General features: G+C 39.5%; 1 protein-coding gene across 1 annotated transcript in view; it reads right to left on the bottom strand.

Moving 5' to 3' along the window:
* Nucleotides 1-19,287, bottom strand: part of LOC121946934 (band 4.1-like protein 1) — a 60,652-nt gene that overhangs the window by 27,532 nt on the left and 13,833 nt on the right. Inside the window, 2 exon segments of the mRNA XM_088082285.1 lie at nucleotides 4,138-4,287; nucleotides 4,615-4,703. Coding sequence (XP_087938411.1) covers nucleotides 4,138-4,287; nucleotides 4,615-4,703 — 239 coding nt within the window.

Here is a 19,287-nt window from a genome sequence, read left to right on the forward strand (position 1 = left end):
TCATGTAATGGGAAATTAGCTTGAACTGAGCTTCAAGTGTAAAATAGGTAAAATGAAGCTTTAATAAAACAGCAGCCTTGAAAAACCCTGACATTGGCTTGACACTTTCTTGATATCACAGTCATGCCACTCTTTTAAGCACATTTTAGGTGAAGTAAACAAACAGTGTTGTTTTCACACTGGCTGCCGTGCTGGAAAAACATGTGAATGCCATAAACATTTAAATTGTAATACTTGATGTCCAAATATCTTCTGGTTTCAGAGTAATTTTATTAAAAGCTTTAATGACTCATTCACCAAGAATGACTCGTGACCACTTGGAAAAATGCCTTTGTTCTGAAGTTCCTTAACAATAAATCTGTGAATTTTCAAGTCTCTTGAGCTTAAAGCACAGTATCAACAAGCTGGTTCTTAGGATGTGGAGCAAAGGCAGCCCTTCCACTAAACAGGCTGTGCTACAGTGGCAAGTATACATTCTTAACTTTCCCTCAGAAAGCGATTGAACTCAACTGAACCTTCAGAGGCTCAGGTCTGCAGCTGCTTGTGCACTGCAAGCGATGCTGTAGGGCAACGTGTTAGATCAGTGCTGTTAAAATGGGAAAGGATTAAGCAGAATATACTGTAGATAAACAGGTGCTCTCCTTCTTTAAGATTTTTCTAAAGGAGGCAGAGTATAGTCCCAGTGTCATAAATCTTTCAATTGCTTTTAACATGATAGCCACATGATAACATGAACGCCAAATTTATGGAACTGGCATTTTTTTCTTTTTGGATATAAGAATGCTGCGGTGGTTAACCAGAAGAAATGAATGAACCATGGAAATTAACATTAGTATTTCGGGGGTCTGACCTGCAGAGAAAATTATGTTCAGGCAAGGTATAAGTAGTTAAAATATGGGTACAACTGTCTCCTCAGATTTTAAGAAGACAGATGTTTCATTCAAGATGATTTTTTGGGCAGAAGTAATAGCTAGAGTTTGTTGGTTTGAACACTCTTTGAATTAAAGGTGAACCACATAGGGTTCTTTGATTTGTACCAATAGTCGAACATTTTTTGGATATTGATAGAAGTTTTTTTAAAGGTTCCACCTGAAACCATTTTATAGGGTTCTACCTACAACTCAACATAAATGATTAGAACCATCTAAAAAAGGTTCCACCCAGAACTCCTACGATACCCCCTTTCCACCATATCAGCTCTGCTTTTTGAACTTGTTCCATTCACCAGTTTTGCACATGGCCTTTGTAATCAAGGATGTGTCATTAATTGAGGGTGTTGCACAACACACAATGACAGTAATCAATAGTCGCAAAATTGCGGATCATATCGATTACCTGCAAACTCTTGTTATGTTGATACAGTTTGTTTGTTTGTTTGTTTGTTGTTTTTTTTTTTTTTTATAAAACACATGCAGGCACATATGCTCATTATAGAGAACTGCACTGGGGAAAGAATGGGTTCCTTAATGGAACCCTTAGTCTGACAAAGTGATGTCTAATGTCTTATGTCTAAAAGTAAAGGCTGTGCAGTTCAGTTCCTTTTTTTTAAATAGTAGCTGTAGTTTAAGGACTGGACAAATGCACTGAGCTCAATCAATATGTCGTAAGCCAAACATCAATAGGAGGCTCTGGCTGCTTCCCTGTGTTTTTATCATCAGAGCACGCTTGCTCAGTGGACATCATGACAGTCATTAAAGCAATCATTTCACTGCATTCATCATTGTGTCCCCACTTTGCTTTTTTCCCCTTGCGCACACAGTAATGTACACACTCGCATACAAACTACAGTACACAAACAAACCACTCCTGGTATCTACGTCCTCTCCATCTTTTTCTTCACCTCCTCCCCCACTCTCTTCATCTTTTCCTCCTCCTCTTTTCTTCTTCCATTCTATTTTCTCCCCAGTCAAACATAAGAGTGCTCATCTGTCAACTGTATGGATTTCCCGTCAAAGCCCAATACCTCTAGTGTCACTGCCCAGGTGACATGAAGAGATGTGTGTGTGTGTGTGTGTGTGTGTGTGTGTGTGTGTGTGTGTGTGTGAGAGAGTGTGTGTGTGAAGGAGCACACTCGCACATGCGTGCGTGTGTGTTTTTGCGTGCAAGACAGAGGGAGATGTGGGGGGTTGAGTTGAAGGAGAATGTGTGTGTGTGTGTGATGGCCCGGTCAGGACTCCTGACATATTTCTCCACTCGTAAGTATAATATGTGAGGTCACGTGAGAGGCAGTAAGCCATAAAAGGAATACAGTGACATGAATGAGGTTGAGCCAACAAGATCATTCCCGTCACACATCACACTCCATCAGCAGCAGCAGCCAATGGGGTTGGAGCGCCAGCTTTAATGTGATTCTCGGCAGCCCTGTGAATCCTGCCCAGGATCTCCCTCTGTTGTGGAGCACCCGCTTCGACACCCGTCGCTCTGCCTCAACAGTCATTTCACTCCAGATTAATTTTCTGCAGCGCTTCGATTGTGATGAGCGTGTGGGCAGCTGTGAAATTCAAATAAACCAGGAGCTACGCCCGTCTGTTTACAAACACAAAAGGCTACAGAGTCACGATTCATGGAAGCCGGGGATTGCTCATCTGAGCCGTCCATCCCCCACAATGCAGAGCTTGTCTTACCTCACTCCACCCGTCACTCGCCCTCTCAGTGAGAATAGCAACAGAGCTGCATTTCCTGACTCAGGAGCGTGTATTACCGAGGGGGAATAAATTCCACTGAGGTGTACTGTGGTGTGGTGTGCTGAGTCAAGGGCTCTGTTCAAATGAGGGAGATTTACACCACGTTCTTAAAACGCTGTATTTCTGCTCAGCCTGCACAGCCAGATATGAAATTTAAGCCTTTGTGCATTTAAGCGTGGAGAAACAGCCAAACTGCTTTAATAGCACTGCAAAACATTTTCAATTCATTATTTCTAATTATGTTTCTGCCTGTTTGCAGAATTGAATCCCAGTGTTCTTTTCTTCAACTTATCGCTGCAGAAGGTTTTTTACCATCCTGTTTATATTCAACATTATCCCTGGAAAGATTTTATGAGCAGATTCATGCTAAAAAAAAATAATAAAAAGGAAGCTAATTAATGCACTTTTCCATCCTTTACTTTATGAGAATATATGGTATTTCGGTTTATTTCATGTATTAATTTGGGAAACGTCACATTGTTCCTCACATATATTATGTTTTCATCTCCAGCTATTTTAACCCTTTAGTAAAGCAGACGCTTGAGTGATGCAAGCTCCATTAGTGTCTTGCTATAGTTTGCTTTTTGAGTCTGCATTTTTTGTAATCCATACACCAATTTTTCCATCTAGCTTAACACCAAGTGTGAAAACTTTCTGGGATGTTTTGATTTTTTGTTTTATAGAATTTCCAGTTAAAAATGCTCATAAAAACTGGTGGCCTGAAACCAGTTATAGGAAGGTTACTTTTGAAATGTAAAATGTTACTGGCTACTTATTACCCATTTTAAAATGTAATGAGTAATGTGACTATTCAGGTTGTTCTCATGCACTATTTGTATGTTTCTAAAGTAATACACCAAAATCTGTACATAATCCACAAAATCATGAACCAGTCCATGTCCAATTTGAAAAGTCCAAAAAACATAAGTGCATAAGCGTTGCTCTTAAATTTGTCCAAATGGTTTTGTTGACCTGTAGAGATTCAGAAAAATGCCAAAAGAAGGCATTTTTACATGGCAAAAAAGATGCAATCAGAATTAATTTTGCAGTCTAAGAACTTTTTTACCAAAAAGAGTATATTTCGGTGCAACTGTTTTCTAATTACCCACATTGTGTATGCACAACTGTGGCAAGTACTGTTGAACAAGTTGTTAAGTCTTTAACAAGTCTTCAGCTGAACGAAAAAATCAGGCTGTAAAACATGGAGTTTGGGTACATTTCTACTGTTTACCTTTGTTTTCTGTTTTTGGCTAACCTGTTGTCTTGGTTTAGATCTTAATTTTTGATTGCTCATGGGTTGCCTTGTCAGACTTCTTGGTGATGCCCCAGACTTCAGTAAATAACTTGGTAAGTAAAATATCATTATTGCTGATAGAAATAATATGAAAACTACAACACCTTTGCTTTCAGAAAAAAATACATAGTCATAGTCCTTTTGTACATTGTAGCATACCTCAACTCCTGCCTCATAGTCTGAGCCATCGAGCAGAGTGACTTTGACAGGGACGGTCTTGGGCCGCTTGCTGCTTTTCTGGGGGGATTTGGAGGCTTTGCTGGGGGTCTTCTCTGAGCTATCATCCATGTCCCCCTGGTCCTCAGGAACCTGGGAGAGGGAAAACCCGTTCTCTGAGTGAGTGAGCTTCAATCACGGTACTTTGTCTTTCATTTAAATATTTCAATTCCGAGTCTCGGGGGGCATTATGTACTTGTCTTTCAAAGTGATTTAAATCCAAAATCTTTGATCGTGTGAGCCAATCATCAAATGCATGATGTAGTGAGCTGCTGCTCTAAGATGTTAAGATGTTAAGTTGCTGGCAAAGGCAGAGTGGGCTAGCTGCCTTGCATATCAAACACGCTGGAAGGCCCCTGAGTGATTGAGAGGCCCAAGTTAAATGATCTACAGCTGCTGTGAGTTCCGCAGCGCTCCCACCTGATTGGTTCTCCTGGCGTCACCCTCCATTGCGCTCTTCAATTCCCCAGCCAAAGCCGTCTCCGTTGTCATAGAAATGGATTGCAGTCCTAAAATCACACATAAACATATTCAGTCAACATCAACTATTTTCCTGTTCCAAAAAAACAGTGTTGAGTGTTTACTGCTGCTGTAAGTCCAATCTCCTGATGGACTTATGAGACATACGGGAAACCCTTTTCCATCTGCACACAGCAAACAAAGTCTACACTTAAACTGACACTTTGGTGTACTGAATGGCCTCTAAACAAATACCTGTCGCGACATCACATGCAATTTGTCTTTGCAACCAACATCTGTTATGTTGTATCTGTAATTATCCTGTACTGCCATGCAGACTGAGTGTCTTCCTCACATGCATGGTCACTGCATTGTGCATGAAGAGATGGTGGAAGAGAGAAAGAGGCAAGCTCAGTCAGTGCTGGCTCGCAGCCTCCCACAGGAGCACTCTGCATGAAGAGTGTTGGCTTCAGGACGCTCTACTCTCACACTAGAAAAGGAGATAGCATAAATTACATCAGCCAGCGAGCCCTGCGGCACAGCACAAGACAGCAGACACACCGAGATAGAGAATGAGAGAGAGAGAGAGAGAGAGAAAGAGAAGGGGAGACTACGAGAAAGGAGAGGGCACTGGGAACGTGACAACAATCTGAGGATGAGACAGGAGGAAGGAAAGAATAGCACAGAATAAAAGGCAGAGGTTATGAGGAGAGAGACACCAGGGGAAGGAAATAAGAAGGGCTACAAAGTGAGACACGCAACAATGCTGATGTAATATATTCAGCTGAGGTAGAGACAGATGAACCTTGTCATTTGAAGGTGACCACTGCTACAGCGAGCTGGTCTCCTGCACGGTGCTCTTTCTGTGAGTGACATCCAGTACAATAGCTGATATTCAGATTAGGTGGTACAGCTGAGAGAAACGAATTATCCAAGATAAAGCCCAGAGTCAATCTGTAGCTTAAGTTTGAAAAGCGAGCACGGGGTCACAATTTTAACATTACTTATATGTCAGCTGAAAATACTTCAAGATAATATGAGAAATTTTCTTCTGAATTACAGGGTGTTAAATTCTACACTCAAGCCATTTCTAAGAGAGATTGGATTGTGATAAGTCAGCAGGGCGCAGAGTTATATGTGCTTTCTTTTTTCCAGCCAAAAATTCAAGGTGGAAATTGTGAAATTATGAGGTTGCTCCTTTCTTCAAGTATATTGTTTATCGTAAAATATCCCCATTTTTCAGCCTAAAGAGAGGCTGTGCGCAAGAAATGTAAACTGTGCTGCATAAAGTAACAGTTCCTTCTTAAGTAACTTTAAGAAATGTGTCAGCCTCGGGCGTGTGTAACATTGTTTAAAACCTACTTCATTAATGACTACCTATAAAGAGTGAAACAGCTTAAAAGCAATAAGGAGAACATGCTTTACACTTCATTTCACTACATTTCCAATTCACCAATTTCTCAGTTTTGACCCCAATTTCTCAGTTTTTTCCCCAATTTCCCAGTTTTGAGATCAATAAAGTATATCTATCTATCTATCTATTTTATTGCAAACTACACTTGAAAATTGTTGATTCAAAGTAATATCAACAGCTCTAAATATGTACCTATTCACACACACACACTGTGAAGATGTTTCTTGAAGCCTGAATATAAAAAAAAAACAAAGTGAAAACAGCATAAAATAAGGGAAGAGGTTAATGAAAGGAGAGGATTAGTGAGGAGGGGACATGGGAAGCTCTGATAAAAGTACAAAGCTTCCAGGGAAAGCTGTCATTAGGGAGGAGCAAAACAGAAGCTTAATTTGTCTAATAACGGCCAGTGAAGTGTTTGTAAACCAGGAAAAGATATGGTAGTATTTTTCCCCAAAGAAGAGTCCCTAATTAACTTTTTTTTTCCCTCAACCAGCTGTCTGAACGCATCTCTCTGTGTTTACAATTTGGGAGGCTGGAACACAGCACGTCTCAGCTTTCATGATAGGTCAGCCTCCCTCTGCATAATGAAGCCGGATCAAAGAGTAGAGCAGTCTGGCACGAGGAAGGCTGCAGATGTCACACTCACACTGTGCAGTGTTCCTTCACAACTTTGAAGGGCCAGGGGGTTGGTTGATTAAGCTAATTAAGGGATAAAACCATATTTAATTTCAAAAGATATTCTCTTTGTGATTGCATATTTATTATATGTACAAATAGTTTTATGTATTGTCTCAGATTAAAGCTGTATGGAGATGAAGCGAGATTTCCAAAACAACTTTCCGTGTGAAAAATTGTCATACGAGTCATGTTTATGCAATGAGAAGATGTCAAAGTCAGACAAGGGAGGCAGCCAATTTACATGAATCCATCTATACAGTGATGAAGAGGTAGAATAGCTGTGAAACAAAACTTTAACACCACATGGAGCTTGATATGGTATCTCTTCAAAAGCAATCAAAAATATCTAAAGGTCAAGCTGCAGATCCACAAGCTCAATTTTATCAAGAATTAAACTTTATTTATAGCACATTTTATTTGACAAAAACAAATAGACTGACATTCAGTGGAATGGTTTCATATTTATGCTATGACCATACTGACATTGTTGTATAAAATTATGTTTTTTAAATGAATTATTCTAGAGAAATCATGATTAAAAAATAAATATAAGCACCATGGGCTCTTAATGGCAATGTCAGTCTGTTGGTCATCTGGTTCATCACTTTGATGTAGATAAAAATACCTCCACAAAGAGGGACATATACTGACTTTGTCGATCCCCTGACTTTACCTCTAGTGCAACCACAAGATTAACACTTTATTGTTTTATTGGGAAATGCCTCACAACCATCACATGAATTACAATGCAGATATTCTTGGTGTTCACTCAGAGTATGAATTGAAATGACTTGGTTATCCCTTATCATCTAGTGTCATCATTGGGGAAAAATTAAATTTGTCCAATACTTTGGTTTATGATGCAAAAACCTAAAATACTATGACACTCAAGCCTCAGCTGTTTGTTTTTACTACAAACTAGGGTGCAAGGGTGCACACAATGTTACCTGTCTCAGATACAGTCGTCAAACAACATATTTGGACCGGGACACATTGCATGCGTACAACAGTGTATCAGCAATCTCAACGAGCTTCTGTGACTTGCACACTTGTGGCATCCACATTGGTAGTGTTGTTGCTGCGGTGCTGCAGCAGAGCTGCCTGCTGACTACTGTAATTCCATGATTAAAAGTACATACTCAACTCATTTATGAAGCCATGCAAGCTGCTCCATTGTCAGCAACAGAGTCTTGCAAATATTTAACAGCAAAATGCTTTGTGTGAGGGAATTCTGTTGACAGAACAGGGTTTTAATTTTGAAATAGAAACAGGCAAGGTTGAGTCAAACAGATATATTTGATAAAGACATTAAAACAGTAGTAAAAGGTGGAATAATGCAAATATAATGATCAAAAGACAATTTTCACTGCCTATTTTTACCAAAAACGAAAAACCAGCAGGTTCTGCAATGCACACGCGCTGCTCACACAGGTAGTGTGGCCTGGGTGTTACAGTCCCTGATACACTAACTCAACTCACATACCTGAAAGGGGTGTAACGAAACATCAATCTGGATCGATAGATACATTGATTGAGTAATCAACCAATTGGCAACAGACGTCAATGTGACATCAAAAAGACATTAGACTCTTACATCAGACAGATGTTAAATTTTGGTGAGTATGAAAGTCAGGTTGACGACATTTTCAGAGTCTAACAATGTTGCAATTCAGACAATGGCATGCAGCCAAAAAAAAAACAAAGAACGACAATGGTGACATTTACTGATATCGTCTCATATCATATATCATATAATATCACATTGTGCTGGAACTTATGATTAGCATCTCTAATTGCTAGACATTGTAAGATTTGTAATTTTTTAGACTGAGTGCATGTTAGTAACAGATGTAAAAGGGTGTGTGCCTCAAAAGATGGCACTACCATCTCACAGGGTGTCACATTTCCTAAACCTGCTAATATCAGCATGTTAACATCATCATTGTGAGCATGTCAGCATTCTGATATTAGCATTTATCTCAAAGCACAACTATGCCCATCAGCCCCACAGAGCTGTGAGTAGATTTTTAGTCTTGTTTAATTGTAGAGTGTCAATACCAGTGGCAAACTTTCCTACATGCAACAGAGCCAAGGGAAGCTTGCCACAGGTCGACCGTGCTAAGTCTGAGACTGTTCGATACCATCAGTAAACCCTTCAGCCCTTCATATTTCATTCAAAAGCTCATTTCATACACTGTTATATTCTGAGGAACACAATAAAGAATCCCAAGTCCATTGTTTAGCATGACATCCATCTCTAACCTGATTTTATTGCTGTGCTAAAGATCAGCTCCCTTGAATACTCGCTCACCTGAGACAATCAGATCTGCCCACTGTAAAACCCCCACTCAGTGCAGATGTCAGCCCGCTATGAAGCAGCTGTCAGAACAATACCATCAGTGAATCACAAGCAAACTTGAGAAGAATCCTAATAGATCAGTGTCAGAGACTTTAGGGCACTCATTTCACACACATCATGATTGTGAGGCCAATCAATTCTTTCATTTGGGTCACTTTGTGATTCAATCACTCCTGCTCCACATCAGTTCTGGTCTCCGCACGCCTAATCATCTGTGTGAAGGAGATGATGGAGACTGAGAAGTGCAAGGTGCTGCGGCTGCTTACGCTCAACATTCCCATAACAGTCACTGTCTTCAAACAGACTCCCATTAAAGGTCTTTCTCCACAAATTTATGTGGGGCCCTTTCCTTCTTGAACTTCAAAGAGCAAACATTAAGGAAAGTCTTTGTGAAGTATGACAGCATAAGGATGAGTGATGCTCTGAAAACAATGTGCAAGATTGAAGGCCTCCGAAAACAGGTGCATTCATGAGTTGGCTTATCTTTACTTCAATAGACAGAAATACTTTTTTTTATTTATACATCACAAGTGAATGGCAAAATTAAAACAATGATTTTGGGAAAGCGCTTATATTTGGGATGTTATCTAACTGATGGATATCTTGACACACAGACAACACTGTGATACTGTACAACAGTTTTAACATTTGCTTGAGTCATAGACGACCAAAATAATCCCAGACAGCCTCGTCTCTACTTCCACTCTTGTCTATTAATCTCAAACTGTGTGGGCACTGTGGTGTGTGTGTGTGTGTGTCTGTGTGTGTGCGCGCTCTGTGTGTCTGGTGAGCTTTAAATGTGTCTCTGTCCTGATGAAAACTGATTGCACTTAACTTACTAAAGGTCGCAGCAGTCCCAAACTGCCGATGATGGTAATTGTATAAGACATCAAGAGGCAGAAGTCAATGTGATATTGATGGGGAAAAGGGGGAAGAATTGCAGTCTGTTCTCACCGTTCATCCTCGCTGTTGAATAAACACACCACATCAAAGGTCCCAGGAACCTATTTAATTAAGGTTAAATTTTCTTTGGTTGTTTCACATTACATATACAGTATATTTTTCTGCTTACTAGTTACAATTTCCTTCTTTGAATTCTGAATTTTAATTGCACAGGGAGTGGAGACGACATAAATACGCGCAATATATAATGCACTCCATTGCAATAGTAATAAATAAAGAATATTTTTAAAGCCTCGGTTTGAATTTATCTTGGTGGTGTCACGTGTTGATCCTCTGCAGGGGTGTAGTGCTGCCAGATTACACTGGATTGACACTTTGCCACTTTTTCCCACCAAGCCAGGAAATAGAATATTTGTACTTTGCATAATCTGGTTGAAATTCATATACATTTATTAAGGGCTTAAAGATCCAATCATCACTAAAGCGTATGTCATGCAAGAGAGACAGTAAAAACAAATGAAACGGTTGAAGTTGTCATACTGGTATTTAAAATGTGTCAATTGATTCACAATGTCAATACATGTGGTTAACATGAAAAAAGTATCCCACCTTAAAAGTTATCAGTAGTCTTTGAGCAGCATGGGAAATAACACTATTTCACACTACAAGTCTATAGCTGCTTACTGTTAACTCATTAAAATGAAAAGGCATTAAAACATCCTTCATTTTATAGTTATAGTTGATTAATATATGTAAATTTGCCACAGTCGAAACAGTGGTCACATAACCTTGAATCGAGCCACAATTTAACTGTGTGCATGGAGGGTGTCATTGATGCGCTCTGGTACTTAAACAAAAAGCACTACACCCCTGATCCTCAACTCTTAAGTTTTAAGTACTGTTATACTGTTTTGCAACACATAAGCAACCACTGAGGTGAATCATCTCGTTGGTAGTCACAACCATTTATAAGCTTTGCAAATGTTCAGTGCATGAATTCCCTCCAAAACATTAAGTACAGCATGTTCTGTCTGGAATATATCCTGTTTCAGTGCATGAACAAAATAATTAGTACAAATGGTTTTACAGGCTAATTGCAGTCTAAATATTAGTGTGTGCTAAGCACAAATTTAAAAGTGTGAGTCCTACCCAAAACATTTTGTCAGTGTGTCACTGTTGTTTGTGCTAATGGTAAAGACTTTTGAAATAAAGTCCCCCCTTTGCAACCCCAACCCCTCAATATCTAACAAGACACAAAAATATGAAAAAAAAAAAACCAAATGCTATAACTGTTCAGTTGTGTTTTCTATGAATTGTATTACCCAACATGGCGAATGATGGTCTAAATTCTCTTCCAATGAATTATCTGTACTGCCAGAAATTAAATACTGGTAAATAAGTACAAAATCTTCCAATCTCAAAAAAAAATTCTATCCAAAGATATTTCTAATCAAAGATACATTAAAATTTGCCTTTAAGTTTACCCTGGTGCAACTTTAATGTGCAGAATGAAGCCCTAGCACCCACTGTTGCTTAAAGGTATACTATGCAGGATTGTTGGTTACTTTGAACAAGCTTGCTAGAAAAAGTGAAAGTAAAAGCCAACTACAGATTCACTCTTTTCCAGTGTTTTGCCTTTTTATATTTGCTTTTTTGTTTTTCCTACATTGTCTCTCAAATGCCTGCTGCTTTTGGTCTGGCAACTGGTCACTACTTTTTTATAAAGCCCCGATCTCTCCTGAGTGCTGTGGGGGTACACATATAAACGTCCTGAAAACACCAAATATCAACAAAATGAGAAAAAAAACGGCAAAGGGCAGAGTCTCTGCAGAAAAATACACCACCACACCACACTTCTAGTGGCTATGAGTCTATACATTGTTTTTTTTTTTTTTAGGAAAATCCTGCTTTGCTTATCCTTAATCAATTTCCCCTAAGATAGAGATAATCTTAGCTGCTGGTGATACAAAAGATCCCCCAAGATTTGGCAAATTCACTTGCATAAACAACGCAATATATTCAGTATGGGAGGGAGAGATGAGTCATTTACACCTCCCGGGTTGACTGTCACAACATAGAAGCATGTGAAAATGCTCCAACTCCGTGTCAAAATATGAGACATCTGTAAACTTGTATTCTACCGCATCAAAGTACTTGCCTCCACATTTCAAACAATTGTCATCACGTCGCACTTTGTTTCAAATATTTATCTTCTTTGTGGGTGAAAGCAAAGACGATAACTCTACTGTCTGTGATGTACGGTATCCGCGACTGTCAGAAAGAACAGATCATATCTTTTTTCAAATGAATATGCTTTGTTCACGTAAGAGGTGTCACCTATTCATGTGTGTTACAAAAACACTGCAGGCATCAATAAGATAAGCTGTGTTTAGCTGTTCAGCCAGTGAAAATCCTTTAAGATAAGACAGAGATATTCAAGATTTAGTCTGGTTTCTTCATTGTATCAAACACACACAGACTTCCCTATCACCGATTCATTCAGGACTCTATCAGCCCGGCCACGTCAGTCTATCTCTGGAGATGACCTCCTCTGCGCTCTACATTTCAGAGTCAGTCCAGATACAAAGTAATCATTACTGAGCATCGCAGCTGTCCTGATGTAAACCTGGATCAGCTGCAAGATTTCAAAAACCGCACTCACTGAAGAGGAAAGAAACTGCAGAACGTCAACGCCCCTCTGACAAAAGGAAAGCAAAATGCAGACAATGTGACACCCCTCATCGTCTGCAGCGGGGCAGCTCAGATAAATTGCCAGATAGTAATGCACATGATGGCTGATCATCGAGGACAGAATGATGCCCATGATGCACCGTTCACCACGGCCAGTACCGTGCCCATTTGTCTTCATGCCTTCTCTCAAACAAAGACTCTGTCAATTTAGAGGCCCCAAGAATTGATGCGTCTTCGGGAGGCGTCAGCTGCCCAAAGGCCCATCCTTCATCAGCAGGTGGGCAGGAGAAATCTGTCAAGTAGAGCATCTCAAAAATATGTCACAGCAGAGCAGGGGAAACACAGCTTGTGGATTCCTCTCACTCCTCAAAACACAGTATGCTGTCAGGATATCGTGCATGTGCTAACAGCGTCAAGTGCCTCCCTCCAGAGTATATTGGTGAAAAAAAAGGATGTCTGGTGTGAGAGCAAAACTGTGACGAAAGCCACAGTGTCATTAGCACCTCCTCCGGCCATAATATTAAAGCTGTGCAGGAAAGTATTTGGGAATTATTTAACAAAAAGATGAAAATCAGTAGTTAAGACTGCTCTGTAATCCGAGTTGCTTAAGTTGCTTAAATCAGTGGTTCCCAACTGGTGGGTCGTGGTCCAAAGGTGGGTTATCAGGTCCATTCTGAATGGACTACAAGTGACTCGTGAACATGTAAAGTTTGTAAAAATGCACTTTATGTACAAGTACACACCTACTGACCTTTTTAAGGGCCTCATTCATCATGTAAACCTGTCTGGGGTTTTTTTTTTCAGTGTAGCAACTATTTTATTCCCTTGTACCTGGTTTTACTTGGCCTATTTACATGCTGTGCCTTTGAAGTGTTTTTATGTCACTGGTCTTGAAACAATAATATGCACGATAATTACTGTATTTTATAACTAATTGCACCTAATTCTTGTAATATGTTTTATTTATTGGGTTGAAAGCCTACATGTCTACATTTTGTGAAATAAAATTGAATATGCGGTAATTTATCTTATGTGTGGGCCTAAAGACTAGGGAGGAATCTGGACCCCATGGCTGAACCGTTTAGGAACCACTGCTTTAACTGATACTCATGTGGTTTTAAAACAAAACAATGTATCTCAGGAAATCCTCAACACACCTAAATTCAGATAGAAAATCTGCAAATTTTATAAATAACAACCCACTGAGATTTGAAAATCATTTCTCAACATTTTGTGTCAGGTTCTAGAGCTCTCATTCGCACAACCAGGGAGCTACCTCCCCCTCAGTGTGGAATCTGCTGATTGCTCTATTTTACAGCTTTTAGATCAAAGTGCAGCATTTAACTCCATAGATGAGACCTGCCGGATTCAACGAGGCCTATTTGTACTCTCCTTTTCTTGACAGCTGCTGTGCTGTTGTTGGAAGAAATGCATCATCCTCTTGAGTATTTCTCACAACAAACCCCAACAGTTTAAGCCCACATGCTGCATTTCATTATGATTTGTTTCCACTCGGTCATTTTTTTTGGAATTGTATTTCCATACAAACCAGTGATTCCAGTAGCTTCCCCCCAAAGTCAAAGCACTTTTACTATGGAGCAGAAAAATCCATGGATGCTTAAAGGGCCAATTTCACTCATTACAAACTCAAAGAGTGGTATGGCATTCAGCTTCACAAAAACTGAATGTGAACAGAATTTTATTTTTAGTGCTTATGACCACTTAGGCCTTGTTCAGACTGACAGACTGAAGGCATTTTTGGCATCCATATTTTATACACATTGATTTTCTAAAGTCTGGACAGCAAAGAAACACATGAAATGAGATTTTTGCAAATCAACTCCAAACCTCATTTCAAGGTGGTTTGAAATGCGATTCCAATCATATTTCTGCAGATCTGTCTCAGTCTGGTCACTCTGGCCACTCAAACTGGTTTTCAAAGTGTCTTTGAACTCCACCCAATGCCAACATTAAATCCAGGGTGACGGAAGTGCTGAGCAGAACCCGTGCTTCTCCTTGCAGAGTGCCAAAGAGGACAACATGAGGTACAATAAACGGTGGAGAGACGTTATAATTAATAACTTTAAATGAATGACTGAAACCTGACAATTGTGCAATTGTTTGGAGGGCAAAATGACGTGCATCTCTTTCCCATGATTCCACTTTGGAGAGTTATGTTACCAGCACTGCTACACAGTTCCTGAGGCCTAATACTACACAATTACCATGGCAACCCGCGCAGATAGATTAGTAATGTCTGAACACACAAATCTGATCTTATCACTTGCAAATAACAGTGCGGAAAGAACAAATTTGATTTGTCTACACTCGGATTGTAGCCTTTAAGACTTCATGATGAAGCCCTCCAAGGGTCACTGATATTTTCTTTTTTTTCCCTTCACATTATGTTTTGCGTTTTCTTAGAATTCTTTTCTTCTTCCATCTCTTCTGGGCTGTGTCTATTTCTTCTCAGCTGCTGCCAGTGCAATGTCCCAGTATGGATCATCTCATTGAATTTTACTTTGAACTGGGCATAAAGTATGCTGATATAGCACTACTGCTCAAAAGGCATGGTTCACTCACACTGCATGGTTTTGGGCTACTACAGGTTACAGATGCAGCACGAAATGACTAACTCAGCGCACACTACATATACACTTACATGTATATGCAGTGTATTAACTGATACTGGTGCCATGAAACACAATCAGTAACTTATATAGACACATTCCTAAAACACTTCAGTCTAAAATGAGATATTTTACACAATCTTGCTGGAGTGACAACACATTGATTAAAGCCAAAACATTTGGTACTTGCAACCTATATACAGACTAGGGATATCCTGATCGATTTTTTTTTCCCCCGTCATTTGATTTAGAGTATCTTCTGATCCAATACTTGTATTTAACAACAAAAAAAATTGGTCACAATTCCCCTTATTATAGCAATACAATACAACTAGTTCACTAAAAATTAACAACAAAACTTTCAGTTCCACTTCAAGTGGTGTAGCATCATAAGTTTAATAAGGAAAAAAAGCAGTCTCTACTGATTGGAGTAGCAGCATTACAATAAAAAAATCTGCCGCAAATCATGCTCTCCTTTTGAGACACCTGTGTGACGGCGGACATAAACAAAGAGTCTGGCGGGGAGCGTGCTCAAAATAACCAATCCTGATCAATTTAAAAAATTCACTGATACCAATCCTTCTGATGCTATCTGGACATCCCTTATACAGACCTACACATGAAAGTCTAAACTTTTATATCTTAACCAGAAAGCTTGCTATCAACCACTGCTGTTTTGACCTTACCCACTGCAGCAGAACTTTCGCAGGGGAATGCAAAAGTATTGCAAGAGAACTCAAAACATATTGCTAGTGAATACTTAAAAAGATCAATCTCACCGTGACTCTAGGGGGGCTCTGTACCTCACTATAAACAGTGGCAGATATTCAAATGAAACTCAACCTATTAGTATGGTGGGATACTCACAAGTGGTAAATGAGGAAAATAGAAAAACATGTTTTTAATGTTGTTTCATTTTTATAATTATGAGTATTCTGACACTTTAACAAAAATACTGATTTTGTGCAGTTTATTTAATTTGCAGACCCATTTGACCATTTTGATGTTCTGACTATAAATTGGGGCTTATTTACATGCAGGCACATCATTTTATGGACAGCCTCACTAACAAGATTAGGATGTGGATTATAACAAGACATGTAATACTCATTTTTACAGAAAAGCTTTTATCAACTATCTTTGCTCATCCAAGCTTAATCTTGTAACAAAAGTGTGAAAAACAAAGTAGTGATGGTACGAGTAGTAGAAGTTGTGTGTTATCTGCAGCAGAAAGGAGCACAGATAATGTGCTTACTGTGATCTCCAGGCAGCGTTCTTCCTTTGCCAGAACATCTTTTGAGACGACATCATTCACAAAAATGAACAAAGCATGCCCAAAACTTCACTCCTGTTAATTGGGCTATTCATTAATTGGAGATTTAAAGGGATATTACTTTCGTCCAGACACAAAGACAGTTTGCTCCAAACTATCTGTCTGTTTCCAGGACGTTTGGAGAGATTATTCCCATCGACTGCAAATATGGATCTAAGTCTCCTCATGTTGTGCCAAGTGTGAAAGTATCCTTGTTGTTTTCAAGGGAGTTAACTGGACAAGTTGGCTGCCCTTGCAGATTTCTGGCTCTTTTTGGAGGTTAATCCCTCTCCATGGTGCCTTTGACTAGAACAAACATAGAAATTGATTTTAATGGTTGAGAGGCCCTACTTAGGAGGGTTGTTTGGTTTGTTTTATCTGAACCAAGATTATATCAATTTTTGTACCTACTGTAGCTATGGATGGCAGTACTGGCTGACCAGCTGGTTGGTCCACAAATCTGGTTCCAGACTGAAATATCTATTGGAGGGATTGCCATTTATTTTGCACAGACATTCACAGTCCCCAGAGGATCAGTCCTACTGAATTAGGCGATTCCTTGACATTTCTTCCTTCGGGTTTTAGTGAAATGTCTTGACATCTGCAGGATTGACTGCTATGATATTTGGTGCAAACATCCATAGCTCCCAAACAACATATCCTAATCAACTTTGGTGATCCTCTGACTTTTCGTCTAGTTCTGACAAAAAGTCAGAATTTTTAATTTGTCAAATACTTTGGTTTACAGTTACTGCATGCAAAAGTAATGACATTCACTTAGCTGTGCTTTGGGTTTAGAGCTATGTTAACACGCACAACATGCTACACTAAGATGGTAATCGTAGAAAATATACTGCTTAGCACTGGCAATAGCACAAAACATCACTGTGTCTAAGTGCAGCCTCACAGAGCCACTAGCATGACTTAGTCATGTTCATCTAATGAAACTCTAGAGAAAATTCAATCAGGAAGACTATACTTTTGCTTGCTTAGACCTGAAGTTCCATCACCACCTAGTCTTCACAAATTCATCAGCCTCATCAGTCATGAGTCTCAGAGTCATCAGCCGCCACCACCACCACCACCACCACCAGAGTCTGGACTCCGAGAGTTGGAGAGTTTTTCTGCTGCTGTTTAGGGCAGATGCCCCTTGATTACAAAATCTCACTGTAGAGTCTAAGCAACAGTCTCTTTCAAATTTTAATAATCACATATTATCTGTAAATCTGTAAACCTGTAATCTGTATTTAACGCATAGCTTTATTTTATTCACTTGTCTCTCTATAGACCCATTTCCAGTGCACAAAAAAACTCACCAACACCCCCTTTGATTTGGCTTTTTAATGTAACGAGAAAGGTATCAATCAGCATTCATACCCACGTCAAATGACTCTGCAGTAGTCATGGGTATTTTTCGCCTCCGGCCCTGATCAGCTTCAGTGGAAATACAACACCTGGGTGAATGTGCTAATTTTAGCCCCTTAACCAGCAAGATGCAATAACATGCCACCATAAAGTACTTATGGTCTCTGCCCAAGCAGCTCTAAAACATCGACCCAAATTAGTCTGCACTGAGTTTGAAAGAGAGATTGAATAAGTAAGAGATATAAAAAGTATATTAGAAGTAACCACTTCTTCCACAGCATTTTCACAGGACTCCACGTATGGTGCTGTCTATGGTTTACTTACCTGTTCTCTGGCCTTTCTGTGAAGCTGAACGTGACATACCAAAAGACCCACACAGACAGGAAGGCATACTCGACTGCTTCAGAGCCGTGTACACAGCTCTGCCAATTTTATACATATATAAAATTAACACTGTATACAAAGACTATAGTGCTTACCACAACTACAAGGTTCAAGAGCTACTAACAAACAGTTTCTACCCCAAGGCTATCATCATAAAACTGAATTGAAAACACACTTCCCATAGAGCATATTTTACAAAACCTGCCTCTGTGCAATACTGATTTTATTAGAATATTTATTTTCAAATTACATATTCTGTGCAATATCCTGTATTCTTGAAGTATCATTCAGTATCAGTACAATTCACAAGGTTGCATATGTAAGCATCATTTGCATGGATACGTGAATCGATGTATGTGTGTCACAGTGTGTGCATGCATGTGAGTTTTATCAACAGTTTTTATTCTTATCACTCTTCATTTGCACTGGCACAGTCAATAAAGAAAATCTATTCTGTATTCATATAAATTTTATGTTGTTAATGTCTAAAGCAGCTGCTCTACTAAAATGCTTTACAACACACTGCCAAGTTAAAAGAATCACATGTCGTGCATACGTCATATGCACACAGATGCCACCCACTGGATTAGCCAATCACTGGACATTTCTCAATGAGCCTTGCCATTTTATCATGCAGGTCCCTCCACATCTCAGCTTTATAATCAGTGCTTCCCTTCTAATGGAATAGCTAGCCAGTCCATCAATCCTTGCTGTGCAGAGGCTGGCTCTGGGAAATCAGGTACAGGACTGTGGGGGTTGGGGAAGTGGGAGTGTCGAAATGTCCTTGTTCAGGGGAAACCACATACACACATTCTCTAAAACCTTTGGCACTCAGCAGTCTTGGAAGCAGATTGCGTAGCACGACCGTTAAGTCTGCTGCAAATCACGTCGCACCACA

The sequence above is a fragment of the Plectropomus leopardus genome, chromosome 9 (assembly GCF_026936395.1).
Source record: "Plectropomus leopardus strain MGB_pleo_1.0 chromosome 9, ASM2693639v1, whole genome shotgun sequence".
Classification (NCBI taxonomy): Eukaryota; Metazoa; Chordata; class Actinopteri; order Perciformes; family Serranidae; genus Plectropomus; species Plectropomus leopardus.